Source organism: Hemicordylus capensis, chromosome 1 (assembly GCF_027244095.1).
Source record: "Hemicordylus capensis ecotype Gifberg chromosome 1, rHemCap1.1.pri, whole genome shotgun sequence".
NCBI lineage: Eukaryota > Metazoa > Chordata > Lepidosauria > Squamata > Cordylidae > Hemicordylus > Hemicordylus capensis.
The window spans coordinates 447,445,223-447,467,479 of record NC_069657.1 but is presented as its reverse complement, the minus strand read 5'-3'; the positions used below and the strand labels follow the sequence as shown (position 1 = coordinate 447,467,479).

General features: G+C 46.5%; 1 protein-coding gene across 3 annotated transcripts in view; it reads left to right on the top strand.

Moving 5' to 3' along the window:
• Window positions 1-200: 200 nt before the first annotated feature.
• PUS10 (pseudouridine synthase 10) overlaps window positions 201-22,257 on the top strand; it is a 41,979-nt gene continuing 19,922 nt past the window's right edge. The window contains exons 1-11 of one of the 3 annotated variants that reach the window (XM_053247004.1): window positions 201-331; window positions 4,504-4,640; window positions 5,804-6,067; window positions 7,311-7,397; window positions 8,142-8,176; window positions 14,523-14,634; window positions 17,453-17,514; window positions 18,366-18,411; window positions 19,679-19,743; window positions 20,268-20,353; window positions 21,503-21,628. In XM_053247004.1, coding sequence (XP_053102979.1) covers window positions 235-331; window positions 4,504-4,640; window positions 5,804-6,067; window positions 7,311-7,397; window positions 8,142-8,176; window positions 14,523-14,634; window positions 17,453-17,514; window positions 18,366-18,411; window positions 19,679-19,743; window positions 20,268-20,353; window positions 21,503-21,628 — 1,117 coding nt within the window. In that variant the 5' untranslated portion in view covers window positions 201-234. Of the gene's footprint in view, window positions 332-351; window positions 482-4,503; window positions 4,641-5,803; window positions 6,068-7,310; window positions 7,398-8,141; window positions 8,177-14,522; window positions 14,635-17,452; window positions 17,515-18,365; window positions 18,412-19,678; window positions 19,744-20,267; window positions 20,354-21,502; window positions 21,629-22,257 lie in introns of those variants that run through there. The other 2 variants (XM_053247014.1, XM_053246994.1) reach the window with 2 other exon arrangements.

The following is a 22,257-nucleotide window of genomic DNA, read 5'->3' as shown; positions in this document are numbered from 1 at the left end:
ATGCCTGGCCCCTGTTGGGCAAGATTGGTGGCACTGCATAGGCACAGGGCACTGCCCTGTTGCTATGCGGTGCGACCAGTCTTGCCCAACACGTGGAGGATTCTAGGGGGACTGCAAACGAGAGCCGGAAGTATAGTTTCAAATCCTTGGAAATGACTGTCCCTTAGACTCCATGGGAGACGGTGGCTGGAGACGGAACGCTTATTCTCGGGAGGCTGTTTCTTACCGGAAGGGATGGGATGGCGGAAGAGGACGTCACTGACACGGGCTCTGGGTCCTACCGCAAATTGGTTCCCCCATAGACCTGACTTCATATTGGCAAGTAAAACAAGTAGGTGGGGTGAACGATGATCAGGGGCAGGGCACTTTGTGGTGGGAATGGGTTTGTGTGGAGCACTCCATCCTGGCTTTGAGGGCTCCTCAAAAAGGGAAGGAGAGAGAGGGAGGGTTGCAGTGCAATCCAGGGTGCGCTTACTTAGAGGTAGGTCCCCCTCGCTTCCGTGGGATTGCGGCATTAATCCACCAAGCGGTTCAGTAGGTTTAGGGGAAAGTTCTGGAGCACTGTGTCAAAACGGGACACGTGGCGTTATTGGGTATTTTTCCGGGCTGCCATCCCATCCTCCCTTACTTGACAATAACTTCCCTTTAACCCAGGGGGCTTACTTTTAAGTAAACATGCATAGAAATATACTGCCAGTGCAGGATCCCTACACAATTTGCGTAGCCTTTATTTTTTGCGTTTGCTGGGCATTGTATTCTGGACAGGATCCAGACTTAGTCATGATGCTAAGTCACATCGAAAGTAATGGGACTTGCCTAATTTATGCCCCATTGATTTCAATGAAATTAGCCATGACTAGCTTAGTCTGGATTGTGCCCTCTTTGATTCAGTCTCCATTCTGTTTGACAGTGTGGTACAGGGATCTGTAATATTCATAAGTATGCCTTATAAACCTTTAAGATCAGTTAGCATCTTAGTTAGTTAGTTGGAGATAGTTAGTTACTATCCCAATATTGCCGGTGATGGGGAGCATTGAGGCTGAGAGGTCAAGGTGGACCTAAGGTCACCTAGTGAGTTCATGACAAAAGCAAGATCTGAGCCAGAGACACAACTTGCAAATCAGTTTCCTAGATTTTATTCTGTACCAACTCTGGGCTGTAGGGCAGACTGAAAATCTCTATGCTTCAGTTGTCCCTATTGAACCAAGTCAGTCCCTGGCTGTCTCCTTCTCTGAACTGGCAAAACGTTGTCCTCATTTGGCCTTCTCAAATTAAGTCCGGGAGTTCTTTCTTAAACAATGTTATTAATGTGTGTTTTGGTTCTTCAGGTGCCACCTAGAAGTTAAATCTCTTGCCTTACCATGCTTTGGTAACCTCCCTTTTAGATTACTGCAATGTGTTTTACATGGGGCTGCCTTTGAAAACTATCCAGAAACTGCAGTTGATGCAAAATAGAGCTGCAAGATTATTGATTCGGGCTGGGTGTTTTTCAGCTGCACTAACTCCCAGTCTGTTTCTGGGCCCAATTTAAAGTGCTGGTTTTAACCTTAGAAAGCCTAAATGACTTGGAACCAGGCTGCCTGAGAAGCTATTTTTCCCAGTTGTCCCGACCCAGACCTTGGTGTTTTTGACACAGGGCTTTTAGCTCACATCTCCTCCGGAATGGAGGCTGTGTGTTCACATATCGGGCAGAATTACCCCATGGGCTAGTCCCTGTGAACTCCCTGTGAGCTATTGGGAGGCACTTCACAGACGATTCAGATTTTTCATTGCGCATTAGAGTGCAGCCTGATTTATATCCAGGGTTTAAAAAGTCCACTTTTTGCATCTCTTTTTTGGAGGCAACTTCTCTGCTTATAGTAAAGCCTTTCAGTAAACTCACAGTAAAGCCTGCTGTGTGAAAAATGGCCTTGAGATCTTTTTCAGAGGCCTTGCTCCAAATGACCTAGTCAAAGGAGGTGAGGTGGATGACTACTAAGGAGAGGGCTTTTTTGGTGGTGGCACCCTGATTATGGAATAGCCTCCCCATTGAGGCTTGTTGGGCATTGTCACTTTGTTCTTTTATACACCCGGTGAAGACCTTCCTGTTCACTCAGGCTTCTTAAAATATGTCTTTTAAAAGGCTTTTGTATTATATTTTGTATGCTATCTTTTTTGTTTTGTTTTATGTGTTTTAATTGTATTTTTATTCTATTGTTGTTGTATTGTAAGTCACCCAGATAACAATTTGTTATGCGATGGCTAACAGAGTTTTTGTTATTATTATTGGCTTGCAGATGATGAGCAAATACAGCTTGACTTTAGCACTGAGGTGCCCAACTTTGCCCTCCAGCTCTTGTTGGACTACAGCTCCCAGCCACAATGGCCAATAGTCAGGGATGATGGGAGTTGTAGTCCAACATAGCTACAGGGCAAAGCTGGGCACACCTGCTCTAATGCATATGCATGCAAAAGCACACACATGGACACACAATATCAGTGTGCCGCTTCTCCCCCATCCTATGCTCCCTTGCATCTGATTGTAAATGTTGCTAAATGTGGTTAAATCACAGATATTCTCTGTTGGGTATCTAGGGGGCTGGAAAAGGCCCCTGCGTGAAACCCTGAAAAAGCTGCTGCCAGTCAGCGTAGACAATATGGAGCTAGATGGAGCACTGGGCTGACTCAGTAGTAGCTGGTTTCATGTGCTCAGATCAAGGGAGGATTTTATTGCACAGCTTTATACCCTTTGAAATACAGACTTTGCCCTGAAGGGGTATTTTGTGAGATGGGGAGAAATTGGGAAGAGCTGTTATAGCTCTTGCAGCCTCTTTGAATAATGTTGAGCAGAACATACCAGTAAGGATATGCATGAACCGGTTCGGCGCTCCTTTTCTGGAGCACCAAACTGGTTCAGAATGGAGGCGGGAGGGTCCTTTAAGGGGCAGGGAGGGTGCTTTCCTCCTGCCGGCACTCTCCCCAAAAGTGTTGGCACATGCGCAACGGCCATTTCCGGTACGATGCTGACCAGGGCTGCAGGGCGGTACACTGCAGCCCCGCACCAATGCTTTCGGGGAGAGCACCGGCGGGGGAAAGCAGCGGGGCAGGTAAGGGCACCCTCCCTGCCCCTTAAAGGACCCCCCTCCTTGGAGTGTACAAACCAGTTCATGCACATCCCTACATATCAGTGCCATGGACCCTATCTAGAGTTCTCATACTTCTCTACTAGGTAGCCTAAAGAGTGGTAGATTAGAGGCGACAGGAATTGTAGGTGTAGAATAAAGGAGAACCACATGGCAACAGAGGATGGTCCAGCAAGGCCTTTGCCAAAGAACTGGAGGAGCTGGAAGGAAGAGACAGAAATGGCTTCTGCAATGGATTCAGTGATTTATCATAGTGAATCCTTCGAAGTTTGGAACTACGGTGCCATTTAGGTCATGAAAGCCAAGGGATGATGAAAAAGATGGGAAGGCTTGTGACAGGTTTGTGTCACAAGCTTGAATGGAGCTGGATATTAGCTGGCAGATACTTAGAATGTGGAGAATATGAAGGAAACCTTCCTGGTACCAAAATAAATTCCATTCTTGAAGTGGTTCAGACTGGAAGTGGATAGTTGCCCCTGGGCCAGATGTATTTATTAAAAACCTAATATTTAGCCAGGCCTTGATCAAATCTTCTTTGGATCTAGGAACCCGTCAAGGTACAGTTGTGGAGCTACAGGACTTAGTGATGGACATTTTGTGGGGGGAGTGGGGAGGGCAAATGGGCTTCTCTTTATCTTCTTCACAAGCAACATCCGTAGGACAGAGGCAGGGTTGCCTGGGACAAATTAACTCTACCTCTGAATATCCTAGTCTGGGCACCACAGTTAAATTTCTAGATGCCACGGCACCTGGGACTTATCAAGTCCTACTGTATATTTAGCATTTGTTTAGTGCTTTTGAGTCTTCAAAACATCCCACATGCATTATCTTGTTGCAATCCTTATAACAAGCTTTTCAAGGTAAACAGTTGTTGTTATCCCCATATTGTAGCCGTGGAACTAAGGCTGAGAAAAAGCAGCTTGCCTAAGGCCAACTCATCTGTTTATAGTTACTGATGTAGCCTGATAGCCACTATGTTACACCAAGTCTTCCCACCCTTCCTCTAAGAAGCTCAAAGCAACATACATAATTCTTACAATCCCTACTTTATCCTCACAACTACCCTGTGAGGTAGGTCAGACTGAGAGACCCAGGGTCACCTAGTGAGCTCCATGGCTGAGTGGGAATTTGAACTGGGTTTCCCCAGTCTTGGTCCGATATTCTCAGCACTACTCCACAGTGGATTTGTTCCTTAGGCTTCCAGTAGTCCATCACTGTATTTACAATCTTTGAACTGAGCTTACAATCTTTCCTTGTGCTGAAATTACTCTGTGCATGCAGTGATATTTGATGTTCTTTTCTTCATGTTTTCCAGCTTTTACGGTGTCCCTTTGAATGTGCATTTTGCTTATTTTGGGAATCGCTTTGTTTTAAACTATAGGCTTCTTCAGTATGATTGCATTGGCAGAAAAAGACAGGCCTGTTGCTCAGATGCTGCTGGATTTTGGAGCATGCCCACGATGTGTTTTCCGACTCTGCCATGTAGGGTTGCAGGCGTCATACAAGCGTCCCCACAAGGTTTGATTACACTAAAGAACATGGTGGTGATGGGTTTGTTTTAATCCATTTTCAGAGCTCTCTTGTTTTCAAAACAGTGGAATATTCAGCAGGATCTTGAGGAAAGGAGACCAGAGATTGCAGGGCTGAAAAAGTTCTTAGCATTGGAGGGGAGAGATGAGGAGCCAGGCATATCACTATGGGCCAGAAATCTGAATGGGGTGGGGGTGATAAAAGTGTAGGAACATAGGGTGGTAAGAGTACATAACATCGCAGATTGCCTCTGATTAGATTACTTTCCCCATTCCACTATTTAGATCAGGGATTCTCAACGTTAAGTCCCCAGATGTTATTGGACTTCAACTCCCATAATCCCCAACCAAAGGCCACTGGGGCTGGGGATTATGGGAGTTGAAGTCCAATAACATCTGGGGACCCAACGTTGAGAATCCCTGATTTAGATTAACAGGAAGCTGTGTCCCAATGATATCCATAGTCCTATGGATGTTTACTAAGAGGCCCCTTTCAAAGTGGTGATTCTCTTATATTTAAGGGGGCTGGAGGGGAGAGCAACTGGCCGCATCCAACCCCAGCTCAGCATCCCTCCAGTGGCTGTCGCTGGTGTCTTTCTTATGTTTCTTCTTAGACTGTGAGACTTTTGGGAACAGGGAACCTTATTATTATTATTATTATTATTATTATTAGACAGCTTTGAGAATTTTTTGTTGAAAAGTTGTTTATAAACAGTAGTAGTATTTTATATACTGTAGTAATAGTAGTAGGTTTTACCTAGTTTAGGGGTTCCCAACCTGTGGTCTTCTAGATATCGCTGAACTACAACTCCCATCCTCCCTAGCCACAATAAATTGGACCACAGGTTGGGAACCCCTGACTTAGTTCAGTAAGACAGAGACGCAAGTTTTGGGCAGTATGGAATAACTAAATACATCTTGGAGGCCTTTCCTCCCTTCTAAATGTTCAGCAGACCCACTTTGCTTTCAAAAGGGGATGTATCTCCTGACATCATTCCCTTTGGATTTACAGAGGATTTGCAGGGTCTGTTGCTCTCAGTTTGGGATTCTGTAAGGCCGTTCCTGCTGGCTTGAGGCTCTCATCATAGGCTCAGGCAACTTGGAAGCAAGCCTATGCGTACAGAGTTTGACTCCGCTTACTTTATTAATTAGGAATTGCTTAATGAATTACTCGAGTTCCTGGAGAGCAATAAAGATGAGGACCAATTGTCTTGTGAAACAGCAAAACCGCCATGTAAGAGAATCAAACTGGAGAGCAACAAAGAAGAGTCTGAAGAGCAGGCCCCAAATGGAAGCCATCAGCCGACCGAAGTGGGAGATGATGGGATTCTTGCTGCAGATAACTCAAGGCCAGCCGTGTGCAGTGTTTGCCTGGGAATTCTCCAGGAGCTCTGTGAGATGGATTTTGTCAAAGCAGTAAGTGTCAGCCAGCCGGTAATCTCGCTTGCCAATGCGGTTCTGTGCTCTGTGTTCCCTTCCCTGCTTTGCATCCTTGCTCTCTTCTGGCTCCGTCAGGGAGGAGAAGGGCTCTTGGCCTCTTCCCGCTTTGGGTCTTGCCCTCCTGGCCGGACTCCCTTTCCCAAGGAGCACCACCCATCATCACACAGTCCTCTCCTGTCACCTCCTTTGCACTGCCTTGCTTGGCATTAAAGATCTCAGCTCATGTTCTTAGAGTCTAACGAGGTTTCTTGCGTTGGCATTTGCTTCTCCCGCCCCGCCCCCTCCTGCAGTCCCTCCAGCCAACCTGCCAGCACCTGGCAAGATTCAGCCATTTGCATGCCCCTCTGAGCCCAACTTGCTGCCTCTGGGTTGGGGCAGGGGGCGTGATCTGCTATATCCTGCTCATATATGTGAAGCTGCCACATACTCAGCCAGACCATTGGTTTCTCTGGCCTGGCACTATGTCTTCTGGCTGGGAGCAGCTCTCCAGGGTCTTCGGTTGTGGTCTTTCCCAGCTCTGCTTTCTGAGATCATTTCAGCTGGAGCTGTAATTGAACTTGGGAGCTTCAGCATTCAAGGCATGTGCTCCTGTCACTGAGTTGTGGGCTTCCCAATATAGCACTTTCAACTCTCCCTTGCTGAAAATCTAGGCCAGCGGTTCTCAACCTGTGGTCCTCCAGATGTTGCTGAACTACAATTCCCATAATCCCCAGCCACAATAAATTATAGTTGAGAATGATGGGAGTTGTAGTTCAGCAACACTTGGACGACCACTGGTTGGGACCCCCTAATTTAGGTTAGTGAGCTACCAGGGACTGTGCTCAGTCTCCCAAATCCTTTTCCGGTGTAGGAAGAAAGAGGGGTGTACAACATCAGGCCTTGCAATTGGCAGTCAGTTTGAAGCTCCTGGATTAGCCGGGTCAAGTCTAAATACCAGGAGCCTGTCCTTTGCCTGGTCAACAGAGCAGTACCTTCTCTATGCCTCACCCCAGCTCAAGGCACTGACCTCAGGAGATCTGGGTTGGGCAGTGTATATTCTAGGGCTGGGATGTGGTTATGGCTGCCCATGTCTGACTCTGATCCAACCACCTTAGCTGGAAATCAGCTCCGGACTTCTCCCCATCACTATGTATCTGCCTACGTATGTTCTAATCCTTTGGGGCTGAAACTATGTGGCATGCAGAAACCGGCACTTCATATATAGATCCCTGTTTTTCAGGTGTGCCACAAGATTAATTCTTCGGAATACCAGTTCTCCAGCTTTGTGTTCTCCGTGTCTTTCCCGCCACAGCTCTCTGTCAGAGAGGTGAGTGTTTGCTGGTGCTTTTATTTGTGCCTCAGGTGTGGAATATGATGAGGGACAAAGAAGAAGTCATTCTCCCATGCATACTATGCATTCACATGTTAGGATACATGCTTTGCCAGGGCAAATTTCCTGTTATGTAACATCTTGAGACAAGCAGTGGGTGGGCAGGGCGTGGGTGGCCAGTGGAGCAGAGGAGGGGGTGAGTTCTCAGCTGTGTATATATTTTTGTATTGGACATAAAGTTTGGGTTTGATTTGGGGGTGATAGGGAAAATTTGGCTGTATCAGAAGATCTGATCTAATGACCCCCACACACACACACTTTTTTTAGGCTGGGGATTCTCAAATGTTGTTCCCCAGATGTTGTTGGACTTTGACCATTGTAGCTGGAGATAACATAAGAACAGCCCTGCTGGATTAGGCCCAAGACACATCTAGTCCAGCATCCTGTTTCACACAGTGGCCCACCAGATGCCTCTGGGGAGCCCACAGGCAAGAGCTGAGGGCATGCCCTCTCTCCTCTTGTTTCTCCCCTGCAACTGGTATTGAGAGCCATTGTGCCTCTGAGGCTGGAGATGGACATCAATGCCCATCATGACCTGTGGGCCAACAACCTCTGGGGGCCCACATCTGAGAACCCCTGCCGAAACCAGTTACAGAATAGAAGGCCTTTGTTTCATTTGCCACTTTCTCTCCCCTTTCCCTCACTTTTCTTTTCTTCCTGGGACTGGCCGACTGCCTGAAGCATGCTGCATGGCTGCTGGTGAAAAAGGAACTGGGGTGAGTACTTTCCAGAGGGATTGTTTCCAGTCTGTCTGCATGCTGGATTGCAAATGAAAATGACGCTTCCTATTTCTCGTCTTTGATTCTTTGCGGAGTGAGGGAGCAAAGAGCAGCTACAGTTTGCCCTCTGCCTCCATCCGTTCCCTCCAGGAGCTCTGTTAATGCCTCTGTTAATGATTGCCTGACTCTCCTCTTTGGCGCCCTTGCTCTTTTTTACCGCCACACTTCACAGTGTTTCCAGCCTAAGGCCCTTTAGGGCTACTGAGGCAGCGCTCTTCCGCAAACAGCTGGAAGCAAAATTAACCTGGTTGCTGAACATGGCACCTAGTACATCCAGGATAAGGGGGAAGAATGATGCAGAAAGATTAAGAGTGGGGAAAACATTCCCCAAAGGTGCTGAATGAATATTAATCAGTTTATTTATTTATTATTTTATTTTATTTTTTATTTAACATATTTGTATACCACCCAAAATGCAAGTCTCTGAGTGGTTTACAGCAAAATAATAAAAACAACTTAAAAAGGTTAAAACATTACAACAATTTAAAAGGTTAAAAGGTTTTGTTGTAAACTGCCCAGAGACTTGCATGTTGGGTGGCATACAAATGTGTTAAATAAATAAATAAATAAATAAATAAATAAATAAAAGAGTGCCGGACTAGGACCGGGGAGACCCGAGTTCAAATCCTCATTCAGCCATGATACTAGCTGGGTGACTCTGGGCCAGTCACTTCTCTCTCAGCCTAACCTACTTCACAGGGTTGTTGTGAGGAGAAACTCAAGTATGCAGTACACCGCTCTGGGCTCCTTGGAGGAAGAGAGGGATATAAATGTAATAATAATAATAATAATAATTAATAAAACTATTTTAAAAAACCAGACAATCAAAACCGCATCTAATCAAAAGGCTGGGTGAACAAATGCGTCTATGACTGCCTTTATAGAAGTTGTCAGTGATGGAGAGGCTCTTGTTTCAGCAGGAAGTGTGTTCCAAAGCCTCAGGGCAGCAATGGAGAAGGCCCATCCCCGAGTAGCCACCAGACAAACCGGTGGCAACTGCAGACAAACCTCTCCTGATGTTCACAATGGGCGGTGGGGTTCATAGCGAAGAAGGTGTTCTCTTTAGTCAATCATTGCCTGATACATTTCGAGCTTAAGAGTGCTCTTTCTCAGAGGCAGTTGAATCTTGCCGTATTCTACATTCTAGGGCCCGGGAGCCAATAATGGTCCCATCAGCCCTAAGTGCGGTCCCCTGACTAGTTGTTTATTGGGCCTGTGTGAAGCATTAGCTGAAGCCAGGTCTGGATTACTGCATTCTGAGGCCCTAAGCTATGTCCAGTTTAAAAGACCCCACAGCATTAAAAATGGGTCAAAAGTCCCACCCCAGTGCATCACCCACCCCCTCACACACATCTGTGTGTGATTTCAATATAATTTACAGCTATTTCTGCCGAGATTTGTGAACTCAATATAATAAATAATTGTGTGGCTGTATAAGTATATTTTTGTCTTTTCAGAACAATAATGCCTATTTTAGAGTCTTTTTTCTTTATTTTTCAACCAATTATGTCAAACTTGAAAATTAGTCATTATTCTGGTATTCGGGAGTCCCTCATAGCGGTTGGCCGCTGTTCGCTGGACTGGAAGCTAATGGCAGCGGCGAGGAGAGGCAGGCAAGGCGGCGGCGGCTGCATCGGGGAGGCGGCAGCTGCGGGGAGGCGGCCCAGCTGTGGTGGGGCGGCGGCAGCGAGGAGGTAGTGGCGGCCCTGGCCGCCAGGGTGAGGAGGCGGCTGGGCTGCCAGGAAGAGGAGGCAGCGGAAAGAGAGGAGGGGCCAGGCTGGCTTGAAAGCCGGCCAGAACCCGAAGCGTGGTGGGGAGAAGCGGGCCAGGCGGGCGTCAGAGACGCCTGGGGGAAGAGGGCACAGATGCTCTGTGCCAGGTCTGCTAGTCTCATATTAATCCAGCAATTTTGGGATTTCCCCCCTCTTTTTTTTAATATTGCCCCTAGTACATTCCCCACAACAGTAGCACAAAGCCAGTCCTCACAGATAAGATCCAAAGATATGTTTACTCAGAAATGAGCCCTGCTCCGCAGAGGACCTACTCCTCCCAGCTACCAGTCGTTTAATTAGTCATTTCTGCCTTGCCTCTTTCTTTTAAAGTGCTACTGGCCTTTTATTTAGTTATTTCATTCATTCCAGCCGCAAATTTGATTAGTCTTTTTTTTTCCTTTGCCAATGGATCCGTAAATGACTTGATTCATTTTTTTTTTACCCAGAGCAATTGCCCATTCATTTTTAAAAATGTTTATTATTATTGCAATTGTCTCAGAATAAGACGATATAGTGGCGATGATACACACATTCTCCCTTACTCCAGACAAGATATTAAGACCGCTTTAATGCACTAGTAAAACAATTAAAAACAAAGATCTTTCCAAATTTGAGCAAACATGCTTCAGTGTTAAAACATCATTCTCAAATCTCAAACAGCTGGAAACTCTTGAGCTTAAAGCGGTCTTAATATCTTGTTTACTGCAATTGTGATAATCCAAAATAAAATAAAAGAAAGAAAGAAAGAAAGAATGAATGAGTTTACTCTGGACTCAAAACAGTAGTCAGGTGAAGTCTTTTAGCCACTCTAGACAGGCTAGTGCTGAAACTGTTTTTTGGGGGGCAGGGGGCGGATTACCACAAATCAGATATGAAAAAAGTTGAGGACAACACAGAAAACACTGAAATACAACAGTTTGGCTGTGACACATGATCTTCATTCTAGACCAGTGTTTCTCAAACTTTTTGGAGTCAAGGACTGCTAAATTCTTCGTGCAGAGTTTCAAGGACCGCTACATTCTTCATGCGCAGTTTCCCGGACCAGCAGTTAGTAAAGGGGTTTCAAGTCTGTCTATCTATCTCTCTATCAGACTTCTATACTGCCCCAAACATGCATCTCTGGGCAGTTTAGAATGAAAATAATATAAGCATTAAAATAATTAAATTTGGAATCTTTTGCAAACATGGAATATTAGGGGTTCTTAACCTTGGGTCTCTCAGTTAAACTCCCATAACCCCCAACAACAATGGCATTTGGCCATTATGGCTGGGGATTATGGGAGTAGAAGTCCACCAATGTCTGGGTACCCAAGGTTGAGAACCCCTTAATCTAAAAGCCTGGGTGAACAAATTTGTCTCCAGTATGTCTTCAGTATGTGCGGGGTGGGGGTGGAGGTGCTTCTGATTACTCAGTGGAGAGGGTATGTTGGGCCATTAGAAAAATTCAAAAGCTACATGGGGCCAATGAAAACAACATACAAGCAAGCCCCACTGATGCAAGAGGGAAACAGCGTTCCCTCTCAAGGTGCCTTGACCACAACAGGCAGCTGGGTTTCAATCAACCAACCTTTGGCTGCAAATAATGAGCATGCAAGAACCAGCAGCCCTTCAAGTGGCGCCCACTGCCATACTTTTTCCTCCATGCCCCCGCACCGCATACAGTTTGAAGCTGTAAAGATAGGGAATAAGATAGCTGTAGGAAGATCTCAGCAGCACATGGAGGCAAGGCACAAGAAGGGTCCCATGCCTCCGTGATACTCTTCCTCTTCCGTGCCATGTGCAAAATTGAGGAAGTGAGTGCCTTGATTTCAGTTTGGGGGGGGTTGACTCCCAGTCAGGGACCGGCACTCAAGCCTTCGGGGACCGGCAGCGGTCCAGGGACCGGTGGTTGAGAAACACTGTTCTAGACAAATTCCTCCTCTCTCTTTCCTACCACTAGGTGGCAGACTGTAGTAAGATCTAGGCCAGGTGCTAACACAAATGGAGAAGATGATGATTAGGGCAAATACATGAAACTAAGAAAAGACTGGAGTGAGACAGCCCCAAACTTCTGGTAGTCAACTGAACACCTCCTTTAGGATAGTAGGGTTGGGATGCAGATGGGGGAGTCACTCTATCCCAGCACACCTTATTTTCCTGCCATTTTGGTTGCCACTCACATGCACATACAGAAAGTCTGAAGCAGAAAGTGCTGATTCAACTGCATTTAGACTGGGAACGCTTGGGGCAGAAAGCCACTCCTTGGTGGAGGAGGAGGAGGAGGAGAGCTGTGTGGCTGGAATTATAGGCAAGGCTGCTATGGAGAGCAGTACTGGCTGCAGTCTTTAACCAGACTCTTCTCTTTATTCATTTAAAATACTTGTATCCTGTCTTTTCACAAACACACAAGGAGGCTTATGGCAAGAATATAGAACAAAAACCAATAAAATGTTCAAAAATGAACAAACTAAAACAGATCGGAGGAGACAGCAGTCAGCATCTAGTAAAATGGCTAAATCCACTAAGATTTGTACGAATTAAAAGCCGCCTTGAAAAGATGTGTTTTCCTTATATTGTATCCCCTGTGATGCATCCCCAACGCCCCCACTCACTCCTTTTAAATGTGCATCCAGGTACAAAACATGCAGTTCCCACCACCACCACCACCCGGCAAAGTGCAGAACATTTGTACAGTTCGAAAATTCAAGTTGTGTAAAAGCTGTATTATGTTCGACGATGTAAAATGTGACTGATAAGAATGAGAAAAGTCAAATGAGGAGTCCAAACTCCCCTAAAACCCAGCCCCCAATCAAGCGCCCCCATTTCTCTTCCCCCTGCCAAAGACGCTTCCCACAGACTCCTCCGCTGCTCCCCACAGAGTCTTCACCCATGAATCTAACGCTCTTCGGCAATTGTGCTGTCAGATTCCCAGTTCTGAGGATTTCTTCCCACTCTGTGCAGGCTTCTAAATGTCACGGAAAGTCGCTGTAGGCAGCAAGGGAGGTGCGCACAGCCAGCGAAAATGCCCAGGTGTATTTTCCAGTAGTGCAGGCTACACATGTGAATCACACTCCCCTACCATTGTGCAGCCTTTAATCCTCCCGCCTTTTTTTGAAGCCCTGCCTTCTCCCTCTGCACACCTCCCACCACTTTTCAACAGCCCCAAAGCTTCTTGTCGTCTGCGGAGGACTGCAAGGGGCAGCATCTCTTTATCAGCAACTTATGCAGAGAGGCGTCAGGGATAGTTGGGAGGGCACAAGAGGAGAAGCAACATCGCAGTGCCCGTCTGCAAGCGAGAGAGGCCCGTGACGCGTCTGAGCTCCAAGTCCTAGTTTTCTTCAGCAGAGGTTTTTAAATGGCACCATCCTGTCCCCCTCACGCCGCACCGCCTGCGCATGTCGTTGGTTTGAGAGCTGCAGAGCTGGGGCAGCATTCGTGGTGCCACAGAGGCTGGTCTGCCATGCGGCTTGCTGGGGAAACAGCAGGGGCTGTCCGGGCTGTTGTGGCAGCCGTTGCAACAGATCAAGCTGTTTTCTTTTAATGTTTAAAGCAAGGGTGGTCAATCTGAGGCTCTCCAGCTGTTGTGGGACTACAACTCCCAACAGTACATTGTGGCTGGAGGTGATGGGAGTTGTAGTCCAACAGCAGCTGGGGAGCCTCCGGTCGGCCACCCTCTCCTCGAAAAAGGCTTTTGCCAGTTCTGCCGTATCATAGCCAACCGCCTTTTGCGGGGGTGTGTGTGTGTGTTCCTTCCATTCTGGAAGAATTTGAATTTTTGTACAAATGTTCTGCACTTTGGGGTGGGTGGGAACATGTTTTGTGCCTGGGGTTTCTTCCATTCGCATTCTTCCGGACAGTAGCGGCCTCACTTTCACATTTGTTTATAAGCTGAGCAGATGTTGCTTTCCGTATTCTTGTCCTTGCTTGTCTTTTGGCTGTTAGTACAACAGTTGTTATCTTGTGATTAGTCTGGTGGCTATAGGCCACCTCCAGCCTCGGAGGCAAGATGCTGCTAAATACAGTTGCAAGAGAGCAACAGCAAGAGTAAGTGCACACCCTTACAAACTGTGCTCAGACCGTGGTTCTAACTGCGGTTTGTGCACATCTCTACTGAGCATGGTGAAAGTTTTAGTCACCTTTCCCTCTCAGAAGCAGAAGGGGTTGTGACTGTCTCTTGAGGGATTATTCTTCAGGCAGAGAACTTTCTCACTTTTTTGTTCAAGCCCTTCTCCCCTATGCCTTGCCACTGAGTTCCATTAGCTCCACCCACCTGGTTGTCTGTTAACTGCCTTCTGAGGCCATGAACATTCCATTCCATGGAGTTACATTGGGACAGTTTGAGGTTTTCTTTGCCCCTTAGGCCTTTTTTCCCCTTCAGGTGTTTGTGAAACTGACATATCTGCAGTTCACCCTGAGTCTGTTCTTTTAGAAATAGGTAGAATATTGGCTTTAGAAGGCATCTCAGGTTTTTTCCTCTCTACTTGATTTATGAGGTTGAGTCTTTTGCCTTTGTTTGTGTGTTTCTAATTTAGGAAACAGGGCCTTCTAGTGGACAAAGATGACATCGTTCAGCTGAAAGAAGCCTACAAATGGATCATCCATCCCCTGTTTCTGGAGGAGTTAGGAGTCCCTGCTGATGGGAAGGTGTTGTATAAAGAAGCACGTTAAATCATTCTTGCCGACAGAGGCCTAGTTCACTCTCAGGCATTCGGCCTTTGTTGGCTCAAACTGTGGGCAGGAGCTCATGCAACTGAAACCGCTTGCAAATTTATAATAATAACAAATCCCCGCATATAGAAAATTACCATGGGAAGGCGTTGCCAGATTTGACTTTTTAAAAGCCAAATTCTGGGTTACGGTCCCTATTTCACACAAGTATATCCCTCAGGTTCTGGCAGAGTTTTATTTGTTTTAAACTTTAGAAGAACGGCCCATTCTGTGATCAACTGCCTGTGGTCGGAAGCAATCCAGTCCAGACGGTGGTTTTCTCACCTCATGGAGAACTAGAGCGGCGCTGCTCAGCTGTGGTGGGGGGAATGAGGAAATGTTGCCCCTCATCTGGGTTGGCAGGAGGAAGTGATAAACGGCACTGGTCAGCCAAAGGCAGACACCATTGCTGCAGACATTGTGGCGCCTCAATGTTGGCTTCAACTGGGTTGCTCAAAAGGACTTTCTTTCTTTTTCTTGCTTGCTTGCTTGCTTGCTTGCTTGCTTGCTTGCTTTTTCCTCTCCCCCTGCACCCACCACCCAAGCTGTGCAAATGTTGTCTGCAGCCCAGAAGCAGCAACAGAGCCAGTGCTTAGAACTCACATCAGCATGTGATGCGAGTTACTTTTTCACACAACGCATAATCCACTTGTGGAATTCTCTGCCACGCGATGTGGTGACAGCCAACAACCCAGATGGCTTTAAGAGGGGTTTGGATCACTTCATGGAGGAGAGGTCTATCAACGGCTACTAGTCAGAGGGCTATAGGCCACCTCCAGCCTCAAAGGCAGGATGCCTCCCCTGAGTACCAGTTGCAGGGGAGTAACAGCAGGAGAGAGGGCATGTTCTCAACTCCTGTCTGTGGCTTCCAGCAGCATCTGGTGGGCCACTGCGAAACAGGATGCTGGACTAGATGGGCTTCCTTGGGCCTGATCCAGTAGGGCTGTTCTTATGTTCACGTGCAACAGTTTGGCTCCTTACCCTGGCAACAGGACAGGGCTTCTTCACCTTGGGTCCCCAGATGTTCTTGGATTACAACTCCTATCATCCACATACACCATTTCCAAAGACTGGGGATGATGGGAGTTGTAGTCCAAGGACATCTGGGGAACCCAAGGTGGAGAAGCCCTGTATTAGGACCTGGCCCCACCACCGGTGCTAATGGAGGAGCAGCCATCAGCACAGTGTTTCCATCAGTGCTCCGGCTCAGAGACACACTTCTCTCTTACTACGGCCCATATTCCAGGACTCGGGATCATTTTATACATGCAGCAGAATTGTGCTGAGGGACTTTCACTGGAGTCCTTGGACAATACCATTTTAGGCTGCAACAGGGGTGAATGATGTCTGAGTGCTTCCCCCTGAAATGACTTCCCTGCAGGCAGGAAAACAATAGCCCTCTGCAGACGTTCTCCCTGGTAGTGGCGCTCACACTCCCGCCGCCGAAAGCAGGGAGGAAGTCCCACCCCAGCGCTGTCACTCACCCCCCCTCCAGCTGGCCGCTTGTGGTTATGGCTCCATTTGTGTGAAGGGGCAGTGCCGTAACCGTGATGTCTGGTGCTTTTGTGAGCAGTTGCTCGGCCAGTCCAGGCTCCGGCTCATGGAAGCGCTGGCCCTCATGGTTACGGCACTTCCCCCTTCACACAAAGGGAGCTGGAGCCATGTGCAGCTGGGTGGAGGGGGTGAGTGACCGGGCTGGGGCAGGGATTCCTCCCTACTTTCAGCGGCGTAAGCATGAGCTCCACTGCTGGGGATACCGTCTAAAGAGGGCTGATGTATTGAGGAGAACTGTTCTGATCTAGACTTCTAAGAACAGACCTGATGGATCAGGCCCAAGAAGGCCCATCTAGTCCAGCATCTTGTTTCGCACAGTGGCCCACCAGATGCTGCTAGAAGCCTACAGCAGGAGTTGAGGGCATGCCTGCTAAACTAGCATGTTCTCCCTGACATGCTAGTTTTCGATCCACAGGGTTGTTTGTGGGGCATTTCAAGCTGAAACCCTCCCCACCTGCGCATTCAGCTTGAAGTGATATAGGCCAGGAAAAGCTTGAAAATGAATTCCAGGTCTGGGCTTGGGCCAGTCTTCCCTCTAACAGGGGTTCCCAGATGCTGTTGACTACTACTCCCATAACTCCCAAGCAAAAGCTGTTGCAGCTGGGGATTGATTGATTGATTGATTGATTGATTGATTGATTTTTGTGTAACACATGTCCATACCTCCCAAAGCTTGGTATTCTGGGAGTTGTAGCCAACCCCTGCTAACTGGGCAAAGAGGCACCTTTTAACGTGGTGATTCTCTTTACTGAGCAGCGGGGGAGTAGCTGGCCCTATCCACCCCCAGCACAGCACCCTCCAGTGACTGTTGCTGGTGTCTCTCTTATGTTTCTTCTTAGACTGTGAGCCCTTTGGGGACAGGGTTCCATCTTATTTATTTATTATTTCTCTGTGTAAACCGCCCTGAGCCGTTTTCGAAAGGACAGTATAGAAATTGAATAAATAATAACAACAACAGCAACATCTGGGAATCCCTGTTAGAGGGGACATTGGCTTGGATGTGAATCCCAGGAACAAACAATTATTTGGCTCTTGGAGGGAGTATGGCATGGCTCTGTGCCTTCTGCCTAGCCTGAGATGCCCCCTTTTTGCTGCAGTGGTGCGGACAGTGGCAGCAAAAGCAAGTCAGGGAAATGGAAGATGTTGAATTTCTCATGACTTGTTTAAAAGAGTAACGCTTTTCTCTCTCTCTGCACCTCAGAGCCTCTTTGAAGTGAGTGTGGTCTTTGCACATCCCCAAACAGATGAGGACTGCCGTTTTTTGTAAGTTGAGATCTAGTGGTTCATATTTTCAGACTCTTCCACATAGGAAGCTGCCATATACTGAGTCAGACCATAGGTCCATCTAGCTCAGTATTGTCTACCCAGACTGGCAGGGGCATCTCCAAGGTTGCAGGCAGGAATCTCTCTCAGCCCTATCTTGGAGATGCTGCCAGGGAGGGAACTTGGAACCTTCTGCATACAAGAATGCAGGTGGTCTTCCCATAGCGGCTCATCCCCTAAGGGGAATATCTTATAGTGCCCCCACACATAGTCTCCCATTCAAATTCAAACCAGGGTGGGCCCTACTTAGCAAAGGGGACTATCCATGCTTGCTACCACAAGACCAGCTCAGCTCCCCTAAGCATAAATAGAGGCGAAAGTGTGGAATATTCCTGTAGAGATGGTTCAGGGCAATGCACCTCATTTCTGCATGCTTCTTACCTGTAGGGTACATTCCTCACTTTCTTCCTACATGTCAGATCGAGATTAGCAAAGTAATGTAAGCTATGCCAGAATTTTCCTTTGCTCTTATTCCTAGGGTAAAACTATTCTCTTATATTAGCAGGAAGAGAGCAACCAACCCCAACACAATATCTCTCCAGTGATTGTTGTTGATGTTTATCTTATGTTTCTCTTTTAGACTGTGAAAACTGTGAACCCTTTGGGGACAGGGAAAATCCTATTTATTTATTCTTTTTTTTCTATGTAAACTGCTTTGGAAACGTTGTAGAAAAGCAGTATATAAGTAGTAGTAGCAGCCTTTTCCTTGCCCTTTTCATTTGAATAGCACACTTGCATAGCTTTTCAAACAAGCAGATCCGGTTTGATTAATGCCCATGTTTTGCATTTAGAGCCACTGCCTGTCCAAGTTGCTTCAAACCAGCAAAGAACAAGCAAGTAAGTAGTTTCAGTAAGTGACTTTCTCCAACTTTTCCTTCCTTTTTGAATTCACATTGACAATGGAATGTAAATGTTAAAAGCAAAAATGAAATGAAAACCAACATTTTGGCCTAGGCTTTTTACTGGCCAGGTATTTCAAAACTGGCTACTAGATTTATTTATTGGCTCATGTTCAACACAACGAAATGCAGGCAATTCAGCACCACCCATGCTGCTGCATTGTCTACAACACTGTCTGTGCTATTGCGGAACTGGGCTGTTCTGCTGTGACTTAAAATTGCGGAATCAGGTTGCATGATGCGCCTCCATTGGAAATAATGGAGGTTGCACAATTTTAACTATGCAACTTTTAATTTTAAAAGTTGTGCAACAACTTTAACTGCCATTGCACAATTTTAAGTCACAGTGGAACAGCCTTGTTTACAACAGCATGGCTGGTGGTTTAGACCCACGCAACAGTACGGACAGTTCTGAACCGCCTGTGTTTTGCTATGCTGTATGAAAGCCCCCGATTGATTGATTGATTGATTGATTGATTAAGTGCCATCAAGTCGATGATGACTCTTAGCGACCACATAGATAGATTCTCCCCAGGATGATCTGTCTTCAACTTGGCCTTTAAGGTCTCTCATGGTGCATTCATTGCTGTCGTGATCGAGTCCATCCACCTTGCTGCTGGTTGTCCTCTTCTTCTCTTCCCTTCAACTTTCTTCAGCACTATGGACTTCTCAAGGGAGCTCGGTCTTCGCATAATGTGTCCAAAGTTTGAGCCTGGTCATTTGTGCCTCGAGTGAAAATTCTGGATTGATTTGTTCTAGGTTCCATTTGTTTGTTTTCCTGGCTGTCCATGGTATCCTCAAAAGTTTTCTCCAGCACCAAAGTTCCAAAGCATCCATGCTTTTTCTATCTTGCTTCTTCATAGTCCAGCTTTTGCATCCATAGATTGTCACGGGGAAAACCATGGTCCTAACTGTTCTAATCTTTGTAGGTGTAGACACATCACGGCATCTAAATATCCTTTCCAAGGCCTTCATTGCTACCCTACCAAGTGCTAGTCTGCGTCATAGTCTGAGCCCCCAATACAGCTGTCAAATTGCCTTCCTTATAAAAAAGCCGATTAAAACAGCAATAATATAAAATAAACAAAGGCAGCCTCAGACAAAGGCACCTCTACCACCTACTCAACTGAATTAAATGTGGCGGGGGTGTGTGTGTGGGAAACCATTAATGCCCAGCAGTATGTAATGCTTTATCTTGCTTGCAGTCTGTCTTCACCAGAATGGCCGTCATTAAGGCTTTGGAGATGATCAATGAGGAAGATTTCCAGAAGTAAGTTAGCACTGAACCTATTCTAGCTTTGGAAATTTCCATAAAAAACCAAGGCGTGTAGTGAAATACCAGAAGTGGAAGCTTCATATAAGATCTGTAAAAATAAGTAGAGGAGGGGATGGAATCTTCAAATGGTGCCGCCTTTGGTTTCAGGGATGGGCCTGATGGTCGCCATGCGTTTCAGCTGTGTACATAGGTTGCTTAGGAAGTTGTCTTATATGAGTCAGACTATTAGTCCATCTATCTCAATACTACACTGTGCTCTCCTAGGATAGGGCAGGGGGTCTCAAACTTGGGTCCCAGATGTTGGACTACAGCTCCCATCAACCCTAGCCACAATGTCTTGTCCTGCAAAAAAATTGTCTAGCATCTCATTTTGCTGCATCATGTAGCATAATGAATATTGAAGCTGCATTCAAGTGTCTTTTTGTTTGTATTCAATCACTTTATTTCACTTTGTCTGTAAGGGAGCCCCTCCCATTTTTAATGAGTTTCTCGCTCTCTCTTTGTCTTCTCCGATACAGAAACTTTCTATGCCCTCCAGCTTCTCCCAAGACTCCTTGCACAGCTGTTGACATCCAGTGTACCAACGGGGCAGTCTTTGTGGCTGGTAAAAAATAATTTTAAATTTTTTTTTTCCTGTAGTCTCCCCCCTCCCCACCAGTGTTCTCTCTAACAGGGATTCCCAGATGTTGTTGACTACAACTCCCAGAATCCCCAAGCAAAAGCCATTGCAGCTGGGGATTCTGGGAGCTGTAGTCAACAACATCTAGGAATCCCTGTTAGAGGGAACACTGCTCCACCCATCTCTGCTTTAAATATACCAGTGGATTCCCCTGTCTACCTCTGTTCCATTTATGGTCCTCCTTCCCGGTTAGATAGGGTGTAGCTTTCTCTAGGTCCTTCCTCTGGCTGACATGGAAATTGTGATGAGGCAGAGGCATAATCTGTAGCGTAGCACTGCAAAGGGTATTGCATGCAGTCCTAGGAAACTAGGGTCCAAATTCTTGGTCAAGAACTTCTTGGTCAAGTGTTGGGTGGTCAGGTTCAGCCTCAGGACCTGTTTGTGTGGTCACTTCCTGCATGGAAGCTACAGGAGCTGCAGCTTGAAAATCCCACTGACATCCCAATAAACTACTGCCTGAAGCCTAAACCAAGCCTCATTAAATGGCTTTTCCCCCCAGACAGCCCTGTTTCTGTTCTAAATGTGTTACTTGGAAAGGGGATAAAGAGAAGCCCATTTACCCTCCTCACATAATATCTGACTAAGCCTGGTAATTTTATTACATGCCCATTGTCTGGCTCCTAAATCCAAAGAAAAAATTTCAAGGCCTGCCTTGACCATCTATTATCTGTCCCTCACTAGCTCATATTCATCCAAAAGTTCATATTCATCCAAAAGTTAAGATGCTTTACATTTTCACTCGTGCTCTAAAAAGTGTGGAAATGGCAAGTTAAGGTACCTGTCTTAACTTCTGTGCCAACTTTGTAAAGTCTCATACATCATGCTTATACTTCAAAGTGGCCCTGTTTAGGGAACTGGTTGTCCTCACCAAATAACAAATGTCTCCTGAGGAGGATTTTGGTATTTAACTCCTGATTAAATGTGGTGGGCAACTTTGAGGTGGATTCTGACGTATGCTTTAGAATTGTGATGATTAACCATGCCGTGCCCTTGACTGTCCCTACTTGGAGTGAAAGCATTTTTTGGTCACTTTTGCTGCTTTCTGGGTTCACTCGTACCCTTGTTTGTTTTCAGGGAGATATAACAAATACTCAAGAACGTTACCTCAGACTCCCTGGATTATAGATGGAGAGAGGAAGATGGAATCTTCAGTGGAAGAATTGATCTCGGAACACCTCGTCACTCTCTTCAAAGCAGACAGTGAGTGTTTGGGTGGACCGACATGCCTGTGTGTCTGGCTTGCCTGCATGCATGCAAATCCATGTGATCTCAGCTAGGGCTGTGCATAAATCCTTGTGCTTATATGAAAGGCCAGTGTCCACTTCTCTCTGCTCGGAAAGCCAGAAGGTTCTAGTTTGCATGCTGGAAAAGGACACCAGACTGCTGAAACTGTCAAGCCCACCAGATCTTGTAGGCTGACACCCAGGCGAACACTGCACTAGTGCAGCAAGCAAAGATGCACCCATTCCAGAAGGTCATGCACCTGAGTGGATGCTCACAGTTGAGCAGTCCCTTGTGGTCTTGTTCCATTGATGCAAGTATTGTGCCTGAGCATCTAGGGTGGTGGGTGGCTTTGCATCCTTCCTTGCTAAATATATGGACTGAGGAAGAGGTTTCACAGCAGGAGGCAGGCCATGAGCCACACCAGCACGCCCTCTTGCGCCCAATCCATGCTAGTCTGGAATGGAATCTCACAACTTAGCGGAACTTGCCAGCACAACATCCTTGCACTCATGCAACGTAACACAAGTGCAGTGTTCATTTGGATGTCTGTCAGCTGTTGTCTGTGTCATTGCAATGTACTTCAAATGAACGATACTGTTAGCTAA